Source organism: Apostichopus japonicus, chromosome 11 (genome assembly GCF_037975245.1).
Source record: "Apostichopus japonicus isolate 1M-3 chromosome 11, ASM3797524v1, whole genome shotgun sequence".
NCBI lineage: Eukaryota > Metazoa > Echinodermata > Holothuroidea > Aspidochirotida > Stichopodidae > Apostichopus > Apostichopus japonicus.
This window is the reverse complement of record NC_092571.1, coordinates 20,178,925-20,200,936: the sequence shown is the minus strand read 5'-3', so window position 1 is coordinate 20,200,936 and position 22,012 is coordinate 20,178,925. Positions and strand designations below refer to the sequence as shown.

The 22,012-nt window shown below is 36.1% G+C and overlaps 1 protein-coding gene across 1 annotated transcript in view; it reads left to right on the top strand.

The window, feature by feature from the left end:
• LOC139975628 (guanine nucleotide-binding protein G(olf) subunit alpha-like) overlaps positions 1 to 22,012 on the top strand; it is a 47,857-nt gene that overhangs the window by 22,184 nt on the left and 3,661 nt on the right. Inside the window, exons 3-13 of the mRNA XM_071983687.1 lie at positions 3,892 to 3,964; positions 6,462 to 6,516; positions 7,403 to 7,522; positions 8,784 to 8,881; positions 10,404 to 10,458; positions 10,773 to 10,846; positions 13,931 to 13,989; positions 16,559 to 16,679; positions 19,051 to 19,175; positions 19,933 to 20,013; positions 20,850 to 20,923. Of these exons, the coding sequence (XP_071839788.1) occupies positions 3,892 to 3,964; positions 6,462 to 6,516; positions 7,403 to 7,522; positions 8,784 to 8,881; positions 10,404 to 10,458; positions 10,773 to 10,846; positions 13,931 to 13,989; positions 16,559 to 16,679; positions 19,051 to 19,175; positions 19,933 to 20,013; positions 20,850 to 20,923 (935 nt within the window). The remainder of the gene's footprint in view (positions 1 to 3,891; positions 3,965 to 6,461; positions 6,517 to 7,402; positions 7,523 to 8,783; positions 8,882 to 10,403; positions 10,459 to 10,772; positions 10,847 to 13,930; positions 13,990 to 16,558; positions 16,680 to 19,050; positions 19,176 to 19,932; positions 20,014 to 20,849; positions 20,924 to 22,012) is intronic.

The following is a 22,012-nucleotide window of genomic DNA, read 5'->3' as shown; positions in this document are numbered from 1 at the left end:
CCCAATGGTCAAGGAGGAATCGAGTTTGCGATAAATAAATGTTAGTTACGAATTCTGGGAATGATGTATATAATGGACGTTACCATTTATTGATAGCTGGATTGATACTTTGAGACACTTTTAAGGCGTCTAGCCAGCGAGTCATAGCCTGTCAGCCTGTTTGAACATTTAGGCTACATACAGGATACCAATATGTTATTTTGTCCATATGGTTAAATGGACCCGCAACATTGATTTACCTTCTCGTGTAAAAAAGGCATGTTAATAACCCCGGTGAAGTGGTTGTGACACCTGGATGTCTATAAAAGTGAAGTTTATTTGGCTAAATGGCTTTCCAAAAAAGAAAAAAAAGTGATATAATCATATTCATATTCGGAAGTGAACATCTCTAGCGGATTACACATCATCCAAACATATGACAAAATATGTGCTTGGATACCTGCCCTGATAAACCATCGCCGTTATTATGTAAATGGCTTGGGCTTTTTATTAACATTTTGTTAAAAGATCGATTGGATTTGATATTTCTTGGTGGTAAAACTGACTTGGAAATGTAACATCTGTGCGAGTTGCACATGATATGTCTGCTCTCAACTGGCACCGTTTTATTTTTGCTATTTTTTCAATATATAGCAATCAGCACAAATCATGAATTTATGATTTGCTAACACAATTTACACAACAGATTTGGCAAATAAAGGCGTTAAGTTTTACTTTTTAATACGGTAATTTATCACACGTTTACCGGGGGGGGGGGGGGATAAAACTAAACATATTTGTTTTCATTTATTTGAAAGCTGGTAGAAGTAAATTTTATCCATGGATCGATTATTGATCCCTTTTGCAAAGTAAGATTTTCGCTGATATAATTACCAATTTAAGAGATTTTTTCTAGTCTCTGAAAGCTTACCTTCAACTGACAGGTAAGAATTCGAAGACAGAAAGAGGTTGAGAGAGAGTGAGACGTGGAGAGGGGGGGGGGGGGTGGAGGTGGGTGGAGAGAGAAACTAAACAAACTGCTTATCTTCTACAAAAAGCCCGTGTAGGTAAATATGTTGAAATCTAGAGGACCTGACGCCCCCTAGAGGGGGGGGGGGGGTCTTCTTCAGAGGCTAACTGAAACAAGAACAGATTAAGGATAAATATAAACTAGACAGATGGACAGACAACTAGGGTAACTAGAGTTGAGAATCTATGAGAATATATAGGGAGAGGTAAAACCCATATACAAAATGTTTGCGTTTAGACTTAATTATAGACGCTATTGTGGTCTAGGTATGCCTCTGAATGTACCATTGGACGTCTAAGGTTTTTTTTTGTCTGAGTGAGGACCACCGAACCCTCTACATAAGCTCCGGCTTCTACGACCCCGGGGCCACACTCCCCCCCCCCTTTGTAAAATCTTGAATCCACCCTTGACTGTTGACTGTTCGAAAGTTCTGAATTTACGTAATAAGCACCATGGTTATCATAAATATAGGGCTATCTGCAAAACTTTTCAATTTAACAAAATAGAAAAATAAAAATAAGTTGAGTGTTGTTCTTATTTGTTATTTCCTCTATGTGTTGTTATTCGTTTTTCTAATCGAAGAAAGCGAAGACGACATGAAAAGATAGAAGTCAAACTGGGGCAAGGACTGTTTTGTTATTTATTATACTGATTGATATACGAACTCACTGAGGAACAACAACAAAACATGCCATTTAGATTGCGAATTATCGATCAAGAAAAAATACCGATAACTGATATATAGAGGCGTCGTCTATATTAATTGTTACACTTTTTTTGCTTGTGCAACCTTTATCGTTTTCAAATAAAATTATATATCGAGTGACACAGATTTCTTTTTTAATTAGAAAATATTCGAATCGAAGCTTGTTGTCATCAATTATATACGCACGTTCATATTTGTTAAAAATTAAATCAAGAATAAGGGAGTTTACTCAGCTTCAAGAACCATGCAAAACAACGCACACAATGGTATAACAGTATACCGCAGGGGTTCCCTAACTGGGGTGCATGAACCCCCAAGGAGTGCGTGAGTCCATCCCAGGGGGTTCGTGAGACGTTTCTGAAAGTCAAAACTAGAGTACTTTACTGATATATCATATAATTTAGTAATGTACAAAAGTCGTACCTATCGACAAACTCTTTTCGCGTTCCATGCGCATATGTTGCCATAGTAGTACCGTACCGTGCATGTGAGAAATAACAATACTATGAAACAGACACAGGCCACTTGACTTTGGTGAAGTCAGTGTACTCATGACAGTACGTCATGAAGATAAAGAGGTGATCTGATCTTGAAGTTTCCAAATAAATATTTGTTCATCTCTTGTGTTTTTTTCATTACAATATTACACTATGAACTTGATCTTTTACGAAGCACTGTCATAGTATTATAGTATAATAATGATTCAGATCGTGTCTCGAAACGCTGGGGTTCGTGGACAACTCTGACATCCACAGGGGGTTCGTGGGGGATATAAAATGAGGGAAACCCTGGTATACCGAAAGCGAATATAATCTGACAAAAATGTAGAATATAAATCATGGCAAGATGAATAAATATTCCATGAAGAGGAAGATCAGAAGGTTTGATATATTACGGAATGTAACATTAATTAATAATAACAAAAAGAGAAAAAACCAAAGGTAAAAAAAATGTTTTTTGTTGGCAAATTCTTTGCCTCTTTATGACGTCATTTAAAGCAGCATGTATATATAACGCTATGATTGTGGTCTTGAAAAAGAATTGTATTCCTTTCAGACGTGATACCCCGCAAAAAGGTGCGTTACCACGTTTACTTCAGGTCGGGGCTGGGGAAGGGTGTGGGAGAGGGAGTGGCGGGGGCTTTATCCCTCCCTCGGAGACTCATCACCATGATCACCTGATATTCTTCCCCTTGACTGAGATCTTGAAATCAAGGTGCATACACCTTTAAAATATACCTCTGTTATAGGTACCCTGTTTTCCATACCGTTCACCCTTACATCCAGGGTCGGTGTAGCCCGTCAACGTCAGTCCTTTGATAATGATAGGTTTCATCTTCAAACCTAAATTTGGCAGACGAAACATCCGGCAATTGAGAATCTTGACAGTAATTTGATCGAATATTGTTATCAAGGGCAGGTTCTTTCCGTATCTCGTTCTACCATGTTTAGGAAGGCCGATATATTATGATGACTGTTATGAATGTCACCTTCATTATGGTTCATGACATATAATACATATTTGAAATATTTAAGTTATTAAGTCCTCAGCAACGAAATGTTATCCAAAAGAACTTGAGAGAAATACGATTCTTTTAAACAATTTCCTGAAATAGCAAAACATGATATTAACAGATGATTGTAAGGACGATGGGGTGAGGGGAGGGGGGGGGACTTGAAAGTCATATATATATAATTATATATATATATATATTATCGTTTACCTCCATTCCATTAACATAAAGTCTGTTCAAAGTATCTCTTTCGAGATCCGGCTTTAGGAATCACAAATGATTTTCGAGTTGGTTAGCATCATGTTTGATCTCTAGAGTAAGGCAAAATATGTCACCAAAAACAGAACTAGTATTGTTCGATACAGGTGTCAAACGCCTACAGTGAAATTACGACCTTCCTTACCCGTTTCGAACCTCTGGACATACAATCAGCGTCCATGGCCTGGTTGGTTAGGGTGTCCGCGTACAAAGCGGGAGGCCCGGGTTCGAATCCCGGTGGAGGCTGGAAGTTTTTTCACTGTTCTGGATTTTCCTTCTCATTACGTTTTCATTTATATATATATATATATATATATATATATATATATATATATATATATATATATATATATATATATATAAATCATATATATATATCTGTATAATTTACTTTTCTCTACACAGGTGCAGGCGAATCAGGAAAGAGTACCATAGTGAAACAGATGAAGATACTACACAAAGGAGGCTTCACGGACGAGTAAGTATAAATAAGCCAAAATAAATAAATAAAAAAGAAATTATTTAGCTAGTTATTTCTTCTGAAAAATATAAACTGGCAAGTAATTTAATCAAGGCTATGTCTTAAAGCCAATGACTTCCTTGTACGCATTAATTAGGTCAATTTTATTTCAATCAATCAATCAATCAATAATCATACATTACAAAGACAAAGGAAAATAAATAAATAATTTTTGAATAGGTATTAAATCACAAAGAGTAGAACAGTCAGATGGAAGATAATTGAATAATTGAGGAGGAAAATTTAAGAAGAAATGCTGTAGACTAGAAGACTTGGAGAGCAAGGAAAAGAATCAAGGACAAAGAAAGCTGACATATACTAAGAACCCACCCTACAAATTCCACCAACCCACCCCACCCACCCCACCCACCGACCCATGTACCCACATCTCTACGAACCAGGCTGCACTTTCATGTTGTTGAACATATTCGTTTCAGATTTAGCGTGGGTATAAGATTTATGAAACGTTAGCTGTAGCCAAACTTTATCCATGATCTTTAAACTGAAGTTTAATTATCCGTCAAGACGTATACTCGAGGCTGTCTCGTGGTTATGCATAAGCGGAAACTAATATAACATTATGGTAGCTATTAGCACCTTTATCACAGCATATATAGCCAAATTGAAATTATTATTATTCGTAGGTGAATGATGACAGCAAAGTTCTTTGCATGTCTGAAAGGAATAAAATCCGATTTCAAGACAACTATAATCAGGAACTGATCCACCGATTTGGCGCCAAGACCACCACATTAACATTTTGTTTTTTGGGGTATAGATATGTATACATATTCTATGTATAGGATATATGTGTTCGTTTCCTCCACGTATATTATTAATAATTTGCTAATCATTGTTAATTTGAAGGAATATTTGGAATTCTGTCGCGTCATCTTAAGACTAAATACACATCAATTACCCAATGGGAGAAAGGAAGGCGGATGGGGGGGGGGGGTGTGAGGAGAGATCATCCCATCGGATAATTATCCTCTGAAAATTGTAGTCACTTCATGGTTGAGTTACATCAACCTGTATCGGCCATTTTCACGCTACACATCATAATGTTTTACTTCCTGAAAATTCAAGTCCGAAACACCTCTTTATTTATACCCCGCAATGAGTTCGACTCGAAGGCTCTCACTGTTAAAAATTGCCCATTTTTTTTTCTTCCAGTTTCTCGTGGAAATATTTGGCATCCTTACATTTTGGTATAACCTCAAGTGAAAGTACTCAGATGGTTTGACTATAGAAACAAATCAGATATTATTCCAAATCAAAGTTCACTGTTTCCCAAAAGAAAAGTACTCTGGGTTCACAGAAGTATTTTTCACATAACAGGCAATACGTGTTTAATAATCACCCTGCCGGTACGTGAAGGACAATGTGTCTCATTTCAATTCTTCTTTGACGTGCATTTAACTAACATGGTCCAATCAGCGACGGGGAAACCAGCCACGTGACTGCTTCTCATTTCAATATACTCCACGTTATTATATTACACTGTTGATTAAAATAGGTCATACACTTGTTAAGGCATTACACTCGAAGTCAAATAACATCATTTTAACCCCTTTCCACTTTTATGAATTTAATTATCATATCTTGTGGACAATGCATCTGTGCATCGTCCAATAAATTTCGTTCCATTTTTCCTATAAAGGACAAACTTCATAAATAGCAAAGGCTTGCATTATACCCAGGTATCGAGTTTCAAGTGAAAATAATAACTCGGACCCGTGTTCTTGTCGCATCACGAAAGTATAGTGTCAGGAAAGTGTAGTTTTCTTTATGTTCGTCGGGGCCGAGAGAAGAATGAAAGAAGATTTGATCAAGAAATGGGTATAGAAGGGGTAGAGATGGGTAGAAGTGGGTTGCGACATAATGTTTCTCTTGTAAGATTGAAAAGAGAAAGAATATTGGAGTCACTTAAAGGGAGTGAAGACTCGCGCACAAAGAAACCTCTGATGCCGGTAATCTGACCTAGTTTCGAATGAGGTGTAACAGAAGTGTTAGACACCACCATCGATCCCAGAAAATACACACACAGCTTTCTACCGTCGGTAATGAGACATTGCACTAGTGTACAGTCAATACATACAACTACCGTCAATACCCACAACACAGTGTACATAGCAGCGATGGACATCTCAGGTCCAGATAAAAGATAACAAGGTATCACGTTTCATTACTGTCTGCAACAAGAAGCAAACTTCACTTGCAAGCAACAGAAAGTTAACTTTTTGCAGAGGGCGGTTTGGGGCGAGTCTTCAATGCCGTTAAATCCGAGCAAGGATTCATGTCCATTGATTATGTCACGTGCCTAAAGCTATATAATCCAATACATATCGCAGTAGCCCTGACTTGTACACATATTTGTTAATATAAGACTGGCTTTCGTTTTGACTTTTTATTCCTAATTTACTGACTTTCATCTTCTGCTTGTTTTCTATTCCAGGGAGAGACGGTCGTTCATACGAGTAATCTATAACAATATCAGGGAATCCATTGTTGTAAGTATATTACTATATTTAATTTGTATAAAAAGTCATGATATTACTATATTAAATTTGAATTAAAGGCGATCTCTATTGTTCAAAAATGTACTTTAATTTTATTTTATTTTTTTATATATATATTTTATTATCATTCCATCAAGAGTCCAAACAATGAACAATTCATAATAACATATACTTTATGACCATTAGTCAATATTATCAACAACAACCAATAAATCATTAAACTTCAAATAAAGATTTCCAGTTATGCCATCTGATATCAAAAGCATTTTGCTTACAATTAGTTTGATACATTAACGTTTCTTTTAGATAAAAAATTCTTTAAATCAATTTCACCATAGCTAAAGGAAGGTTTCTCATTTTTAACCTTACTTTGGTAAACACAAAATTTCAGAACCAGAAGGATGTTATTAAACACATATAGTCTTGTACAAATTATTTCCAAACAGAACAAGCTCTTTACTAACTGCAATATTGATATTCAGTTTGATTTGAACCAAGTTTTGAAAATCCCTCCATACTTTCTGGGTGAAGCCGCATTCCCAAAATAAATGAATTAAACTCCCATCTGCCACACCACAAAAAGTGCACAATGGATCATTCGTTTTGCCAATTTTAACTATATATGTCCCTAAAATTCTGTTAAGAAGACAAAATTGGAAAATGTACGTTAATGATAACGATGTCATTGTTTTTTTTTTTTTACATGTAAGAGTACTTTTTTTTTATATATACTAAAGTTCAGATGAAGATGACGTAATAACGCGCTTTATCCTTATGCAATATGTGACTGTTCTATGACTATAGACACGTGTTTAAGTGTCTTCGAAACAAAATCAGATGTTTATTAATTTTTCTTTTCTCATGTGACAATTTTCAGACTTTAATATATGCTTTGTCTACCTTGAAACCGCCGGAAAGCTTAGCGGATCCATCGTTGATAAGTTGTGTGGAATACATTAGAACGAAGGCTACGGGAACAGTATTCGAATTCAAAGAAGTAAGTTTCTTGTTATTACAAATATCTATGTGGTACTGCGACGTCTCGTTTATCACCGGTACATTACCGTATAGCGGGCTGTTTGGTGACTCAAATTATGTGATATCACTTTAATATTTTGAGATGGAAGAGTATATCATCATAATGTTTAAATGTGGAATGAATTTTTTTTTACAAAATTTCAAATACCGTATGTCGAGTATACGTGGTAAGTTAGTTGCCTATATGTGACCATTTCCGACTTTTAATTTATGCCTTGTTCATCTTGAGGTTACACATTGGTGTCTGCCTACATGTTCTCCGATAATAGAATGCGTATATATGCCCTAACACATTGTAGGATTTTTTTTTTAAAGTAAAACAAAACTGTTAGCAAACTGCTTATCCACTAAGGAGCCTGTGTAAGAGAATGTGTAAAAGTAAGTGGGCCTGACGATTCGATCCTAGCAGGATCTTCTTCAGAGGCTGAATGACAAGTTACAGTAACAGAAGGGACAAAAACAGTCACAGAATACAGACAGGTTAATGAGTAGGATGAACACAGAAGAGATAGATGTAAGGGGATTAGTAGACAAGGGATTGAGAGAAGAAAGAAACCAAAGGGGGAAAAGGAGATCAACTATAAAAAAAAAAATTAACAAAAAAGTAAGACATCAATAGTAAGGCCTATATCGGTCGCAACTTTGTCACATTTGCACAGCCGAACGAAAAGCAAAATGGCGCGGGTACCTAAGGTTGACTAACAGTTGATAGGCCTATCTATTGTAAAACTGGAGGTTTGTTTCATCATCGATATATGCATCGAAATCTCAAGATAGCCTATATCAATACCGCTTCAATGTATACATATATATACTTTACCAATATGTAGGAAATGATTTATCGTATATACTGGGAAACAGACAGGATCTTCCTCTACATGGATAAAATATATATGTAACTCGACAATTCATCGGAAATACCATTATGCTTTATATATATGTACATATATGAACAACATTTTGACAAGTTGTTTAAATAATAAATTACAACTCGCTGAAAATAGAACTTAAGATGGAAAGTATTATGTTTTTTGGGGGAGTGGGTTTGAAATACAACACCACCGTATATCATTTAGAGTCAATGTGTTGGAAAGACATCCGGGTATCAAGTCACTGATCAATGGCTGAAATAATTAAATATGAAATCAATGCAAGATCACTGATACTTTGTTTTGGCAAGTTTCTAAATGTTTCTTCTTATTATTTGTTGCTTTATTTAGGAGTTTTTTGACATCGTCAAGAAGTTATGGGACGATGAAGGCGTGCAAAGATGTTTTCTTAGAGCAAATGAATTCCAGTTGATTGACAGCGCAAAGTAGTAAGTATAACACTGCTGATCAGTAATTCATTGAACATTATTAAAAGTTAATGTGAGCGTTGTATAGTGTGAGTGTAACTGTGTGGTTAAGAGTTATACGTCTATTGTGGGAATGAAATTATGAGTTCATTGATACCGATAATACCTATTATACATATATATGTTTATATATGTGTTTATATATATATATATATTGTACATATATATATGTTTATATATATACATATATATTATATATATATATACATATATATATATATATCTATATATATATATATATATATATATATAAATATATATATATATATATATATATATATATATATATATATATATACATATATATATATATATATATATATATATATATATATAAACCTTGATCAATACAAATATGGTTCCTTTCAGCCAACGTTTAAATTGACTCAGTTAAATATAAATTAAACTTGAGATACTTGAAGTGAGGCTACAGTGATTCTTAAAAGACCAGAAATAGCATTTTGCAGCATATGTATACAAACTCATGGGACTTTGCTCTTTTATGTGTCGAGATATCTAGGTCTATAACAAACTCCAGATGGTACAAACATGGCTTGTACACACTCAAATAGACTATAAATAGGTCTTTACACACTTAATGCAAGCACTTGTCACTGGCTATGCCATATTGCTGGTTGGTATAAGATTGTGCTCTGTTATCATGTAAAACATACATACAAAATTACACACAGTAAATTTATGTGCGTGACAGAATGCAGTATCCATATAGGCATATACTACACCGTTCAACGCTCTGAATGTGTTGACGAAAATCAACTGTTTAGCACCACGCGTGGAATGCGGTTATGAAAATGTGAACCGCTGTTTAGGAATTGATGTGCCCTAACGTGATATTTATGTAAATATTTTATTCATTTCACGATGAAACTCGATGCAAGAAATGTATTGTCCATAGACATAGGCAAACATTTCTCTCTCAAAAATTGTAATTCTTGCAACAATGATAGTATTTATAGAGGGAAATAATCCTAACCATGAAATTCATAGATGTCTTTGGATCAACGAACAATGGGCGACAAAATGTTTAACAAAGATGACGAGCTATATTTGCTTAAGTTTAAAAATAGCCAGCCAGACGAAACAGAATCATTTACGCATGATTTTGTTTAGATTAATATGTGTAGTTCAGTTTTTTTCTATAAATATATTATTATCTAGAGTTACTATATATAGAATAATTAACGGCTACAATATAAAAAAACAAACACGTTTTTGTTTGTCAGTGGTTTCTTTCCTGATTATATATATATATATATATATATAATATATATAAATATAATATATGTATAATATATGAAGAATGTATAATATATATTTATAATATACATGAAATATCCTATATAATTGAAACCTTCCAACCCTCAAAAATGTCTTGTTTATAGACAAAAGAAACAGTATTCTCATAGAGATATCAAATATCTTTTTAAAATATTTATGCTTTTTTCCCCATTATTTTCGACAGTTTTCTAGACAAGATAGATGATATTATTGAACCCGATTTTTTACCTAGTGATCAGGTAAGTGACTACTTTGCAGCAAACAGGAGTACATTTGAGTTGGGGGTGGGTGGGTGGGGTGTGTTGTGCTAGACGGGGCGGCCTTTTAAATTGTTCTGTACTTTCAATTTCATTCTTTTGTTTTACACTTTTAATCCTCTGAGGAGATATATAAGAGCCACGGTACAAAGGAAGCAATACTCTTATGAACACAATGAAAGGAAAAGAAAGAATAAACATATATATATATATATATATATATATATATATATATATATATATATATATATATATATTACGATTTCACAATTTTATATCTTTTTTTTTCATTGCAGGATATTGTAAGAACTAGGCAGAAGACGACGGGAGTTTTACAGACACATTTTGTAGTTAGGAATATTCATTTTCAGTGAGTATTAATATATTACGTAATTAAATGAATAAAAGAAATATAACAAAGAATAGATATATTTGCATTCACAAGTCAGTTACCTTTTTTTAGTCTATACGTTGTTTTGGTTGTAACAAAATAAATTTTTTATGGGTTACTCTAATTTCTATATTGGTCTTTATTTAATATACAGATTTGATATCCGATAAAAACATTTTGTTGCTGTGTGGAATAGATTCAATTTGATTACGTCATTATGCCGACATCATATCTAAGTTACTTTTTAAGAAAAGTCACCCAGGAAGGAACCTGGGCACGAAAACCCAAACTACTAAAACGACTGATCCGCCCTCAACCCCAGTCCCCTTGCATCGGGACTGTGACTGCATGCGATCATCGTCGGGTGTGTATCACCATTCCCCTCGAAAGGGAACAGATACCACACATGATTTTAGGCCGAGAAGTTTGTATAGAATACATGGAGGGGATTGAGGGAGTATAAATGGAAAATTGTTTTTCATTATCATGGATATATGTCTCTCGAGGTTCCTCAATGAAAAGTGTTGTTTGGAAAGTTAACAATGATTGATCTGGTTGAGTATATCAAGATGGAGGCATTAGATACAATGAATCATAACATATTGGAGGAGGTCGCGGGTTCGAGTCCTAGCCGGTTAAAGGCATTGAAAACTCGCCCAAACCGCGTGCGGCCATCTGAAACAGTTAATTTTCTGTTGCTTGCAAGTGACGTTTTGTTCGTGTCGCTACAAAATGCAGACAGTAATGAAACGTGATACATTGTTATCTTTAGCTGGACCTGAGATGTCCATCGCTGTATCGTTTATACACTGTGCTGTGGGTATTGACCGCAGCTGTATGTACTGAGTGTACACTAGTGTCTAATTACCGACGGTAGCAAGCTGTGTGTGTATTTTCTGGGATCGATGGTGGTGTCTAACACTTCTGTTACACCTCATTCGAATCTAGGTCAGATTACCGGCATTAGACGTTTCTTTTTGCGCGAATCTTCACACCCTTTAAAGCAAGTTTTTTTTTTTCATCCAGGAGAATTTTCAGGTTTTCCATCAACCTGCCCCTCCCACAGTGTCGCCATAAGTCATTTCATGAAGGAAGACGTAATCAACATATATACCAACTCAAATAAAAAAAAATTTTTTTCACACGTTCACTCATATGGAAGTGAAAGAACTTCGTGTAATCGTGTACTGACACGTAGACACGTTCTACGCATGCGTACTACGTGATTCTAAATCTATTTGCCATGCATTCAATTTCCTGTTAGATTGCATTTTCTAAAATGTATACATTTTCAAAACTAGAACCATCTGTAAAGTTTATCGACGCTTTTGTTTCAACGCAGGGAAAGTTCAAACTTAAAATGTCAAAATCCATAAATTTGACAATTGGTTGGTTAGTAAACATAGAAAATAAACCAATGAACATGAAACATTCATGGAAATATTGCGAAGTAATTTTATTGTTGCGATTTTTTTATTTTAACGCTGGATGCTTAAAATCAATAAATGGGAGCAACCCAACTGACTACAGACTTGTCAATCTATAGATATTTCACAAATAGATTTTTAAAATTATAATATGTCTCGTTTTCAAGTCGGTTGCCATTGGTTACTTTTGTTCGGTTTTCGCTCTCATTTCTTTCACTCTATATAAAGGTACATACCTTTATGTGGTATTTACGAGATAAATCAAGCTTTGAATAAATTTCTATCCCAAGTGCATGTTTTTGCTTTTATTAGCGATTTTGCATGGTGCCACTTCTAGGGTCCTTCTAGCCTCTTTCACCTTACGCAACTGGTCAAATTCAGAAGAAAACAAAGTTGTTTTAAAAATGTAACTAAGCGATTACTGTACGATCAAATCTGAACTTTGTATCGGTTTCTAAACCTCAGATCAAGTCACGCATTTGACAATTAGGCTACTTAAAGACCTCCTACCGTCCCCCTTTCTGGTCTTGTGGATTAACGTTAATTGTTATAACCAGTGGCGTGCGCAAGGGAGGGTTTAAATGTCCCGTCCCTCCCCCTACCCCTTCCCCCACCACCATCGTGAGTTTGGGAAAGACATCGTGAGATATTTTACATTCAGTCGGGAAACGATTAGCTATCTTCCCGGGCCCAGGACGTCCTTCCATACCGGTTCACGCATCAATGGGGGATTATTTTAATCCCCCTCCACCGCGCCCACCCCGCCTACCATCGTTGATTATCCGCACGTCACTTATTACCATCAGTTAGTGGGTCATTCTAAGCTAGTCGTTTAGTCATAAAGAGAACTTGTTTATTCCTGATATAAATTGTAATTGTATGTATATATGCTTTTGCTATAGTCATATGCAAACCGTTAGATATTTTTTATGTGCCTATAATTTCATCTTCCCTCGTACAGTTATTGTGGACTTACGTCACAAGTGACGTGTTCAACATCGCAGGTGTAGATCCACGGTGTGTGTGGGTGGGAGGGGGGGGGGGGATTTTATACCTTAGACCTACTTATAGATACTGATTTTACACTTTAATGTGCCTCAGAATGTATCGTTTGACGCCTAACACTTTGCTTTTCTTGGGGAGGACGCCTAATAATGACGATAATGTGACAAACATAATATAATATGAAGACTATATCAAGTGTCCAGCCTTGTATGTGAACACCCACCCCCACCCCCTCCCCCCCTAAAAAAACCCATTAAATCCGACTTGGAATAAGATTTTTCTTATCATATTTGTATCATATAGTTCAATAATATTAGTTGCGTTTTGTACCTCCCTTCAACCAATGGTACTATTGTGAGGGGTTACGTGAACTTTCAGTTACATTGTTTGCGTACACGAACATATATGATGATGTCATACAGTGATTCCAATGCGGCCTGTTCATGCATAAGGATCTTTCCTGTTAAAACAATGTCAATTGCACAATACTGGCAAAAGTAGATCATAATTTGAATTTTTTTTTTGGTTACATTTGGCTTGATCTCTCTAATACAAGTTACTATTGAAAGAAGCATAATTATGTATATACACATATTTTTCTAATGTTATTTCTGTTATTTTCATATTACAGTATGCTTGACGTAGGTGGACAAAGGGACGAACGGAAAAAATGGCTGCAGTGTTTCTCAGGTATGTATGTGTATTTTTTTATTTTTTTTTTTTTGGGGGGGGGGGGTAATATCTTACACTGAGATACATTTGAAGAGAGCCCGGGCACGGAAAACCAAGCAATTTCACTGTGTTGATTCACTCTTAACTCCCGACCCCCTTTCTCTTGTGGATACGATCACGTGATCATGAAGCTGTTACCTCCAGGTGTGCTATAGGAAATGGCGAATGCCTTGGTACATAGTGTAACGTTTATATTAGTGCAACCGATTACCTGAGACGTCTCGGTGTGCTATGCCACGAAATAAACCTAAAACAATAAAAGGTTAACCGTGTTACGTAATCAAATTCCACTATCCATGAACCGTTTCACAAAAGTTACTGTGAAATGTTTTATACCTCTAGTACAGTATGGTGACTCCAATGTATACCTTTGCGGTCCTGGCGATCCCCCTCCCCCCACCCAGTGGATGTTGTGACCTGGGTTAAGGGCTCTATGTGGGAGAAGGGATCGTCCTCCCTTTTAAAAATGTTGATAAGGTTATTGGTGCGTAGTTTGAAAATGGTGATATTTTGAAACCTATTTTTGTTTTTCTCACAAATATCGGCCATTTCATTTATCATCCAAAGTTTTTGAGGACCCTCCATTTTGTTTTCCAGTGGCCCTAAGAAGTGGTGGCGCTCTAACTTTAAATAATCGGGTTCGATCACAGCTAAAGTAACTACGAAGCCCAATGACTTGGACTCGAGTCACATTCTTTTGACTCTTGACTTGACTTGCGATAAAAATAGATAACTTGTGACTTGACTTGAGTTGAGTTGAGTTGACTTGCGATCAAATCAGATGATTTGATTTCAGAAGCCTGAAATGACTTGTAAATTTACTTGACAAATGTAAATAGGTCACAACACTGGTTAATTGTATACACAAAATGATGCACAACTCGTACTTCTCTTATAGGGTATGTTAATAACTATCCAACGACCTTTTTATTATATTATCTCGTAAAACGAAACTCCAGCATGTTCTTCTTCCCCATATAGAATAGTACAGCCGAACTTATGTATAGTGACTAATATAAATAATAGATTCGAAAGGACTATAGTGAACTCTGAAATTATAAATATTGAATTTTTTAATCAGATGTAGCTTTATAGTTTAATTTTAACACGTGCATGGTTCCAAATGATTTCAAATAAGTTGTTGTGCAACATCACTTTTTTTTCCAAAATGAGTAAACTTTAAGCTCACTACTATATCTCAACAAGGGAACAAGCTAGCTACGGTGGAGCCCTGAGATTAATGAGTAGTTTGTACATTCACAGAGTCCCTAAAACGGTTAAAGCCTGAGTCAAACATGTTCTTGCCATTTCAACAATTCTTGTTGGCTGCATAAAACAAAATAATAGATACGTTAATGTGAATAAATCTGTCTCAAAATAGAATTTGGGCCGACAAAAAGTACCTGTGTCAAGTAACATTATTGTTACATTATTATCTAGAAATAATTACTTGATCGCATTTATTGAATAATTAACACAAGAAAACTATAAAGTTGCTTCATGGAAACAATAGGTTTACGGGGGAGAGGGCGTGGGGGGCGCTTTTGTGGGGGCGGGGGCTCTGTTATGGAGGGTACAATTGTGGTACATAGGTCGATCAATGACTTACAGACATCTAGCCATCCCTCTTATAGTGTTTTTTTTTTTAATCTGATTATAACAATGTCTTTGAAAGGTAACACAATTGGAATATTCCCTTATAGCTGTTCATGCAGACACTCTGATTATGTTTAATTTAATTATAGTATGAAGTTGCTTCTGGGTGTGGAAATATGAGTTTGTAAATTACACAGAGAAACAAAGAAATTGGTCGACTTATTTTCAAAGATTGATGCCACTCATGCAGATACCAGAAATGTTAATAAAATTGTTTATATTTTTATTTTATTTTTAAATTTAATTTGTTTAAATAAAAATTGACTCTATCAAACATACTAATATAAACAGTGTAGAAAACTTTATTTAAACTGTCGGCTTTGATCTATGAATAGCCTTTCCAACATCTCGTGTCCAATATTTCACAAAGTTACGACACTTAATTGTCACGCGCTACATAATTTTCTAAGTATTTCTGATGTTTGATAGTTTCCCTGTCAGTTTCGTTTCTGGATATACTGCTCAACGTTATACCACAAAAGGTCGCGTGATTGTAACGTATGGAAAGCGTAAATGAAAAGCTATCAAATACTATTGGGAGCTTAACAAATTGAAAGAGAAAGAATGCATTTAGCTTGCAGAAGAATTTGTACTTTGCTATACCTTACATATATATATATATATATTATATATATATATATATATATACATATACATATATATATATATATTATATATACATACAAACATGTGTGAGGGGGGGGGTGTCTGCGTGTGTGTGTATTCGAACCCGGGCGTCCCTCTTTATATACGAATAAACCGTACCAACTACGCCATGAACACATTGTTATGTTAATATAAATTCATTGTTGTATAAATCACAAGTCGATTTAATGTAATTTTCGATTCTATATTTGTTTGTTAATTCCAGATGTGACGGCACTCATATTTGTTGTTGCATGTAGTGGCTTTGACAGCGTTCTCAGAGAAGACAGCTCACAAAACCGATTACAGGAGTCCCTGGATCTTTACGACAGTCTTTGGAACAATAGGTATATTATCTATTAATATCATTCGATGGACTGGTGTCTTCATTGATTCCATTATCAAAGTACATATTAAAGTTAGTTTTCAAAATCTACCTCACCGACTGAATATAACTCAAAATTCCGGTCCAGCAAACGAAGACGCGAATAACTCTTCGATCAAAAGCAGGCGCGTAGCGAGGAATTTGCCACGAGAGGGGCGAACCTGTAGGCAAATTATCAGAGCCGTAGAATCGGCATTGGAAACTATCTAAGCGTAGCGCCACCATAGGTTGGCGCGAAGCGTCACCATAGGTTGGCGCGAAGCGTACAAGAAAATTTTGGCCGAAAATGCCTCCCAGATCGCTGGAAATGGCACTTCCCAGGCCTTGCAAGTTGCATCTAAGCATTTTCTATTTGAAATTACTAGCGATATCATTAAAACGATACAGAAAAAATGCTCAAGAGGGGGGGGGGGGGGCGGTCGCCCCTTTCGCCCCTTGGCTCCGCGCCTGATCAAAAGGAAAGTTAATTAACGGTTAATTGGTAAAACTCTAATCAATCCTCAACATACCGTCACCGTACAAACAATCTGTCTCTTATATAAGAGTGTAAAGCCACGCGTCAATTTGAAAATTTCCAATATTTTCCAGTGCTGTATTTTAATTTGAAATCATTTTAAGAAATGGACTTTATGATCACGTTAACAACGTAAATTCTTATGGGCAAAACAGAAAAATGATCAAAACCAACTCAGAACTTGTTGCCTGCTTTCTCATATTTTGGAGTGTTAATGACACAGAAAAGATCAAACATGAAACAACGGTATGAAGTTAGTTTTGCGAACTCACTTCTTCTTTGCTTCAATCAAACAAAAGTCTTTCTTTACACGATGTGATCGGTAGTTTTCGTATGAATTGTATGTTATTAATGAAAAAAGAAACAAAAGAGGAGACATTTGAAGTTGAAGAGTCATCATGCCACTACTCACTCTGCTATCGCGGGATCAAAGGGCGGCGGAACCGGGGGGCACAGGGGGCACGTGCCCCCCCACTTTTCCTCAGGTTAAAAATGTGCCCCTTTCTACATAAAAAAAAATGTACTCTTGATCACCTTATTAGGTCAGCGATTTTTCAGTAAGAGATCTAAACCTAATTTAGAAGTATTAATGTATTTCTGTGGATCAAACTCGGTGAGTGCCATTATGCATATTCAAATTGTCAAAAAAATCCTAATACATTTCCAAAAATGCATTGTTATATTACATTGTGACTTTGTAATAAGCAGAAGCCATTTATAGCCTACTATGAATAATGAGTATAGTTTTAATATCCCATAACCTACCCCATCCTTTCGTATTTTGACATATTTCATTTGCTTCCATGCATGTATCGATCGCGTGTGCAGGGACTTTGACTTTATAATGATTTCACCTCATTTTGTCTCGAAAGAAAACTTGTTCCTTGTTTCCCAATTTGCACATTGGATATTGCAGTGTTGCATTATTTCCTTGAGGGGGGGGGGGGGCAGTGGCGAAGCGTCCATACAGTCAGAGGGGGCGGATTCCCCCCCCCCCATGACGGACTCAAATGGACTGCTGGGGCCCTTTTCAGCTTTTTACCACTTTTTACTTATTCGCGATTATTGACTTTTCTATTGCGCTCTCAAATGCCTATTGACATTTTTCACATTTTGTTGGTGTAATTTTCTGACAAAATGGCGATGACACCTATTTATTCTTCGTTATCTGCAAATTAGAAAGGCCCGGAAAGGGTCATTTTCCGGCGATCTAGGGAGTATCTTTACTCAAAAAATGTCTGTACGCTTCGCGCCAACCTATGGTGGCGCTCCGCTTAGATAGTGTCGAAAGCGCCCCTACAGACCATTCTCGCGCCCGACCAATACCCCTAGCTCCGCCACTGGGGGGGGGGGGCGTTAATGGAGTGATGTGTATACGCAACTACGATAATACAATAAGAGTTATAAAAGGTACTAAATATCAGGCTGCATCAGTCAAATCGAATTTCTGCAAAGTGCCCTTCGACGGCGGGATCTATGCATTATTAACTCACTTTACGAATATAAACACAAATTATATCGGCACGATACAAAACACTCTATAAGAAACTAGTTTTGACCTCAATTGTGAAGAAACTTTCCAGCAATTTTAGTAAGCCACCGGGATAATCCTTCAAATCCCCCAAAAATCTTAGCCTGGACAAATTTAAAATTAGGTGGAACCGTTTTAGGTCTCATCCTCACGGTTTGATTTATTCAAAAACATTTTGTGACAAATTCAATTGACGATCAATCATAAGTTAAGTTCCACTCTGGCCACACTAAGCAAAAGAGCCAGAATTTCATTTACATTTCTATCTCTCTCTATCTCTTTTTCCAGATTTCTTCAAGATACATCTGTAATTATGTTCCTGAATAAACAAGACATTCTAGCTTTAAAAGTCTCTTCTGGTAGGACGAAACTTGACACATACTTTCCTGATTACATAGATTACAAAGCCACGTGTAAGTTTGACATGTTTGAGCTAATCACAGTTGAATTTCTTCTATGTTATTGTCCAACTATGCATATTCATGATCTAACATCTCTCGTGACCCAATCATCCAACAAATCCGCTAGGATATATCCATAGGAAATATTCATTTTTTGTGAAGGATATTACCATAGTTTTAATGATAGGTGCAATGGAGCATGTAGTACCTACCTTTTGTTTTTGCATTGATCCATTGGCTTTTTCTATTGTTTCATTGATAGCTACCGTACTGTCTTTTTTTATTGTTTCATTGATAGCTACCGTACTGTTTTTTTCTATAGTTTCATTGATAGCTACCGTACTGTCATTTTCTATTGTTTCATTGATAGCTACCGTTCTGTCTTTTTCTATTGTTTCATTGATAGCTACCGTACTGTTTCTTACTATAGTTTAATTGATAGCTACCGTACTGCCTTTTTCTATTGTTTCATTGATAGCTACCGTACTGTCTTTTTCTATTGTTTCATTGATAGCTACCGTACTGTTTCTTACTATTGTTTAATTGATAGCTACCGTACTGCCTTTTTCTATTGTTTCATTGATAGCTACCATACTGTCTTTTTCTATTGTTTCATTGATAGCTATAGTACTGTCTTTTTCTATTGTTTCATTGATAGCTACCGTACTGTCTTTTTCTATTGTTTCATTGATATCTAACGTGGAGTATGTTGAACCTGCCTTTTGTTTTTGCATTGATCCATTGCCTTTTTCCATTGTTTCATTGATAGCTACCGTGGAGCATGTTGAACCTGCCTTTTGTTGTTGTATTTCTGAATCTCAGAAGAAAAAACAAAGGAGAAAGGAATCGGGTAAGTCTTACGACAGAAAATTAACAGTTCAAAGTTGAAGATAGGTTTTCAGACTTGTATGAAAGGCTCACACGACTTTACAACAGTTATCCGATGGTGGTTGGTAACTGGTCACAATCACACACTCATGTGTGCACAGTTCAAACAACGTAATGATCTAGTCAGGATTCGAACCTACAATCCTTAGATCGCAGGTCCATGCCCAACAAGGAAACAACGTAATGATCTAGTCAAGATTCGAACCTGCAATCCTGAGATCGCAGGTCCATACCCAACAAGGACACAACATTATGATCTAGCCAGGATTCGAACATGCAATTCTTAGATCGCAAGTCCATACCCAACAATAAAACAACATAATGATTTAATCAGGATTCGAACCTGCAATCCTTAGATCGCAAGCCCATGCCCAACAAGGACACAGCATTATCATCTAGCCAGGATTCGAACCTGCAATCCTTAGATCGCAAGTCCGTGCCCAACAAGGACACAACATAATGATCTAGTCAGGATTCGAACCTGCAATCCTTAGATCGCAAGTCCACAGCATGGTGATCAAAATGACTGACACGCTCTGTATGTTTAAAATAGTTCAGATGATGAAGCAGCTGAGTTTACACAACTCATCTCATAACACAAAAGTATGTTCTATATTATAACAAATACAGTTTTGAATATTGTTTGTTATGACTGTTATGAATAAATATATTTAAACTGTTACGGTTCCATATTCCAAATACCTCTTCACTTGTTTAAATCATTTTTATTGCTGCCAATAAAAAGTTATAATGGTTTTGACGAACATTTTTGTTATTTTTACATCATTCGTTTGATAGCGTTCCCGGCGCTAGACATCTTTGAGAGCAGGGAGCTCTTCAAGGCCAAATGTTACATCCGAGATCGCTTCCAGGTGAGTATTTTTCAGACAAATGAGTATACCCGGTGATATAGAATTAATCTACGTCACCAAAATGGGTTCATTAGGATTGTCACATGACGGAAGAACAGCTGGACGGGGTGGAGAGGAGGGGGGGGGCGGGTGTGAGGTGGGGTGGTAGGCTGTGTTCCTCTGTCGCTTAGCAAGTAACATTTGCCCTTGGGTTAGCCCTAGATAATTTTTAAAAAGAAAAAAGGCCAACGTGGCCGAAATTCAAACTTAATAAACCTCTCCACAGTAACCATGCACGAGAATATAACTAAAATTTCCGTGATTATACACTGATGGGTATTTAGAAACGGGTTGGGTTTTTTTTTCTGCACAACTCTTTCAGAATTGAACCCTGGCTGCATAGATTGAAATTCTGTTGTCGATTTTGCTTGACTTACAGTTCTAAAGAACGGGTCAGCAGTATGTTAATCAAACAAGTTACCTGGCACTTTTGGAAATGAAAACGACAGAAAATAAACTACGTAGTTAAAAAACATTTACACCCATCGTGCATTTGTTCCTACGAGTCATCATTATCATGATTTTAAGACAAGTGGTTAAGCGTGTCTCCCAGGCTTCGAAAGTCGTAATATTTACTGGTTAAATGGCAGGGGGTTTTGCCCTTTGCCAGTAGAACAAAAGCCACTGGCAATTCTCTGCCAGTAGATATTAGGAACTTAAACATTGCTAGTAGATTTTATGAACTTAAGCATACGATAAGTCGGATTACAATCGTCAGTAAAAGCTTTCGCATGATCGATCTCCATGCCTTACATAAGCCCTGTATTACTACGTATAATCAGCATATATCATTGCGCTGCTCTCATAAGCCTGTATACAGTGCCAGTGTGTGTTGTAATTCAGAAAAATGGTCAGTGAGAGCTGGATTTTTAGCCAGTAGATATTTAGATAGATAGTATAGTAGACAGTAGACAGAAGATAGATAAGTACTGACATTATTAACAAGTCGCTAAAATCGTTAAACTTTTCTTGGCTTGATGTCTGTAAAAGTTCCATACATTACACAATTAATTATTTGTTTGTTATGACTACACTCACTAAATTTTTATT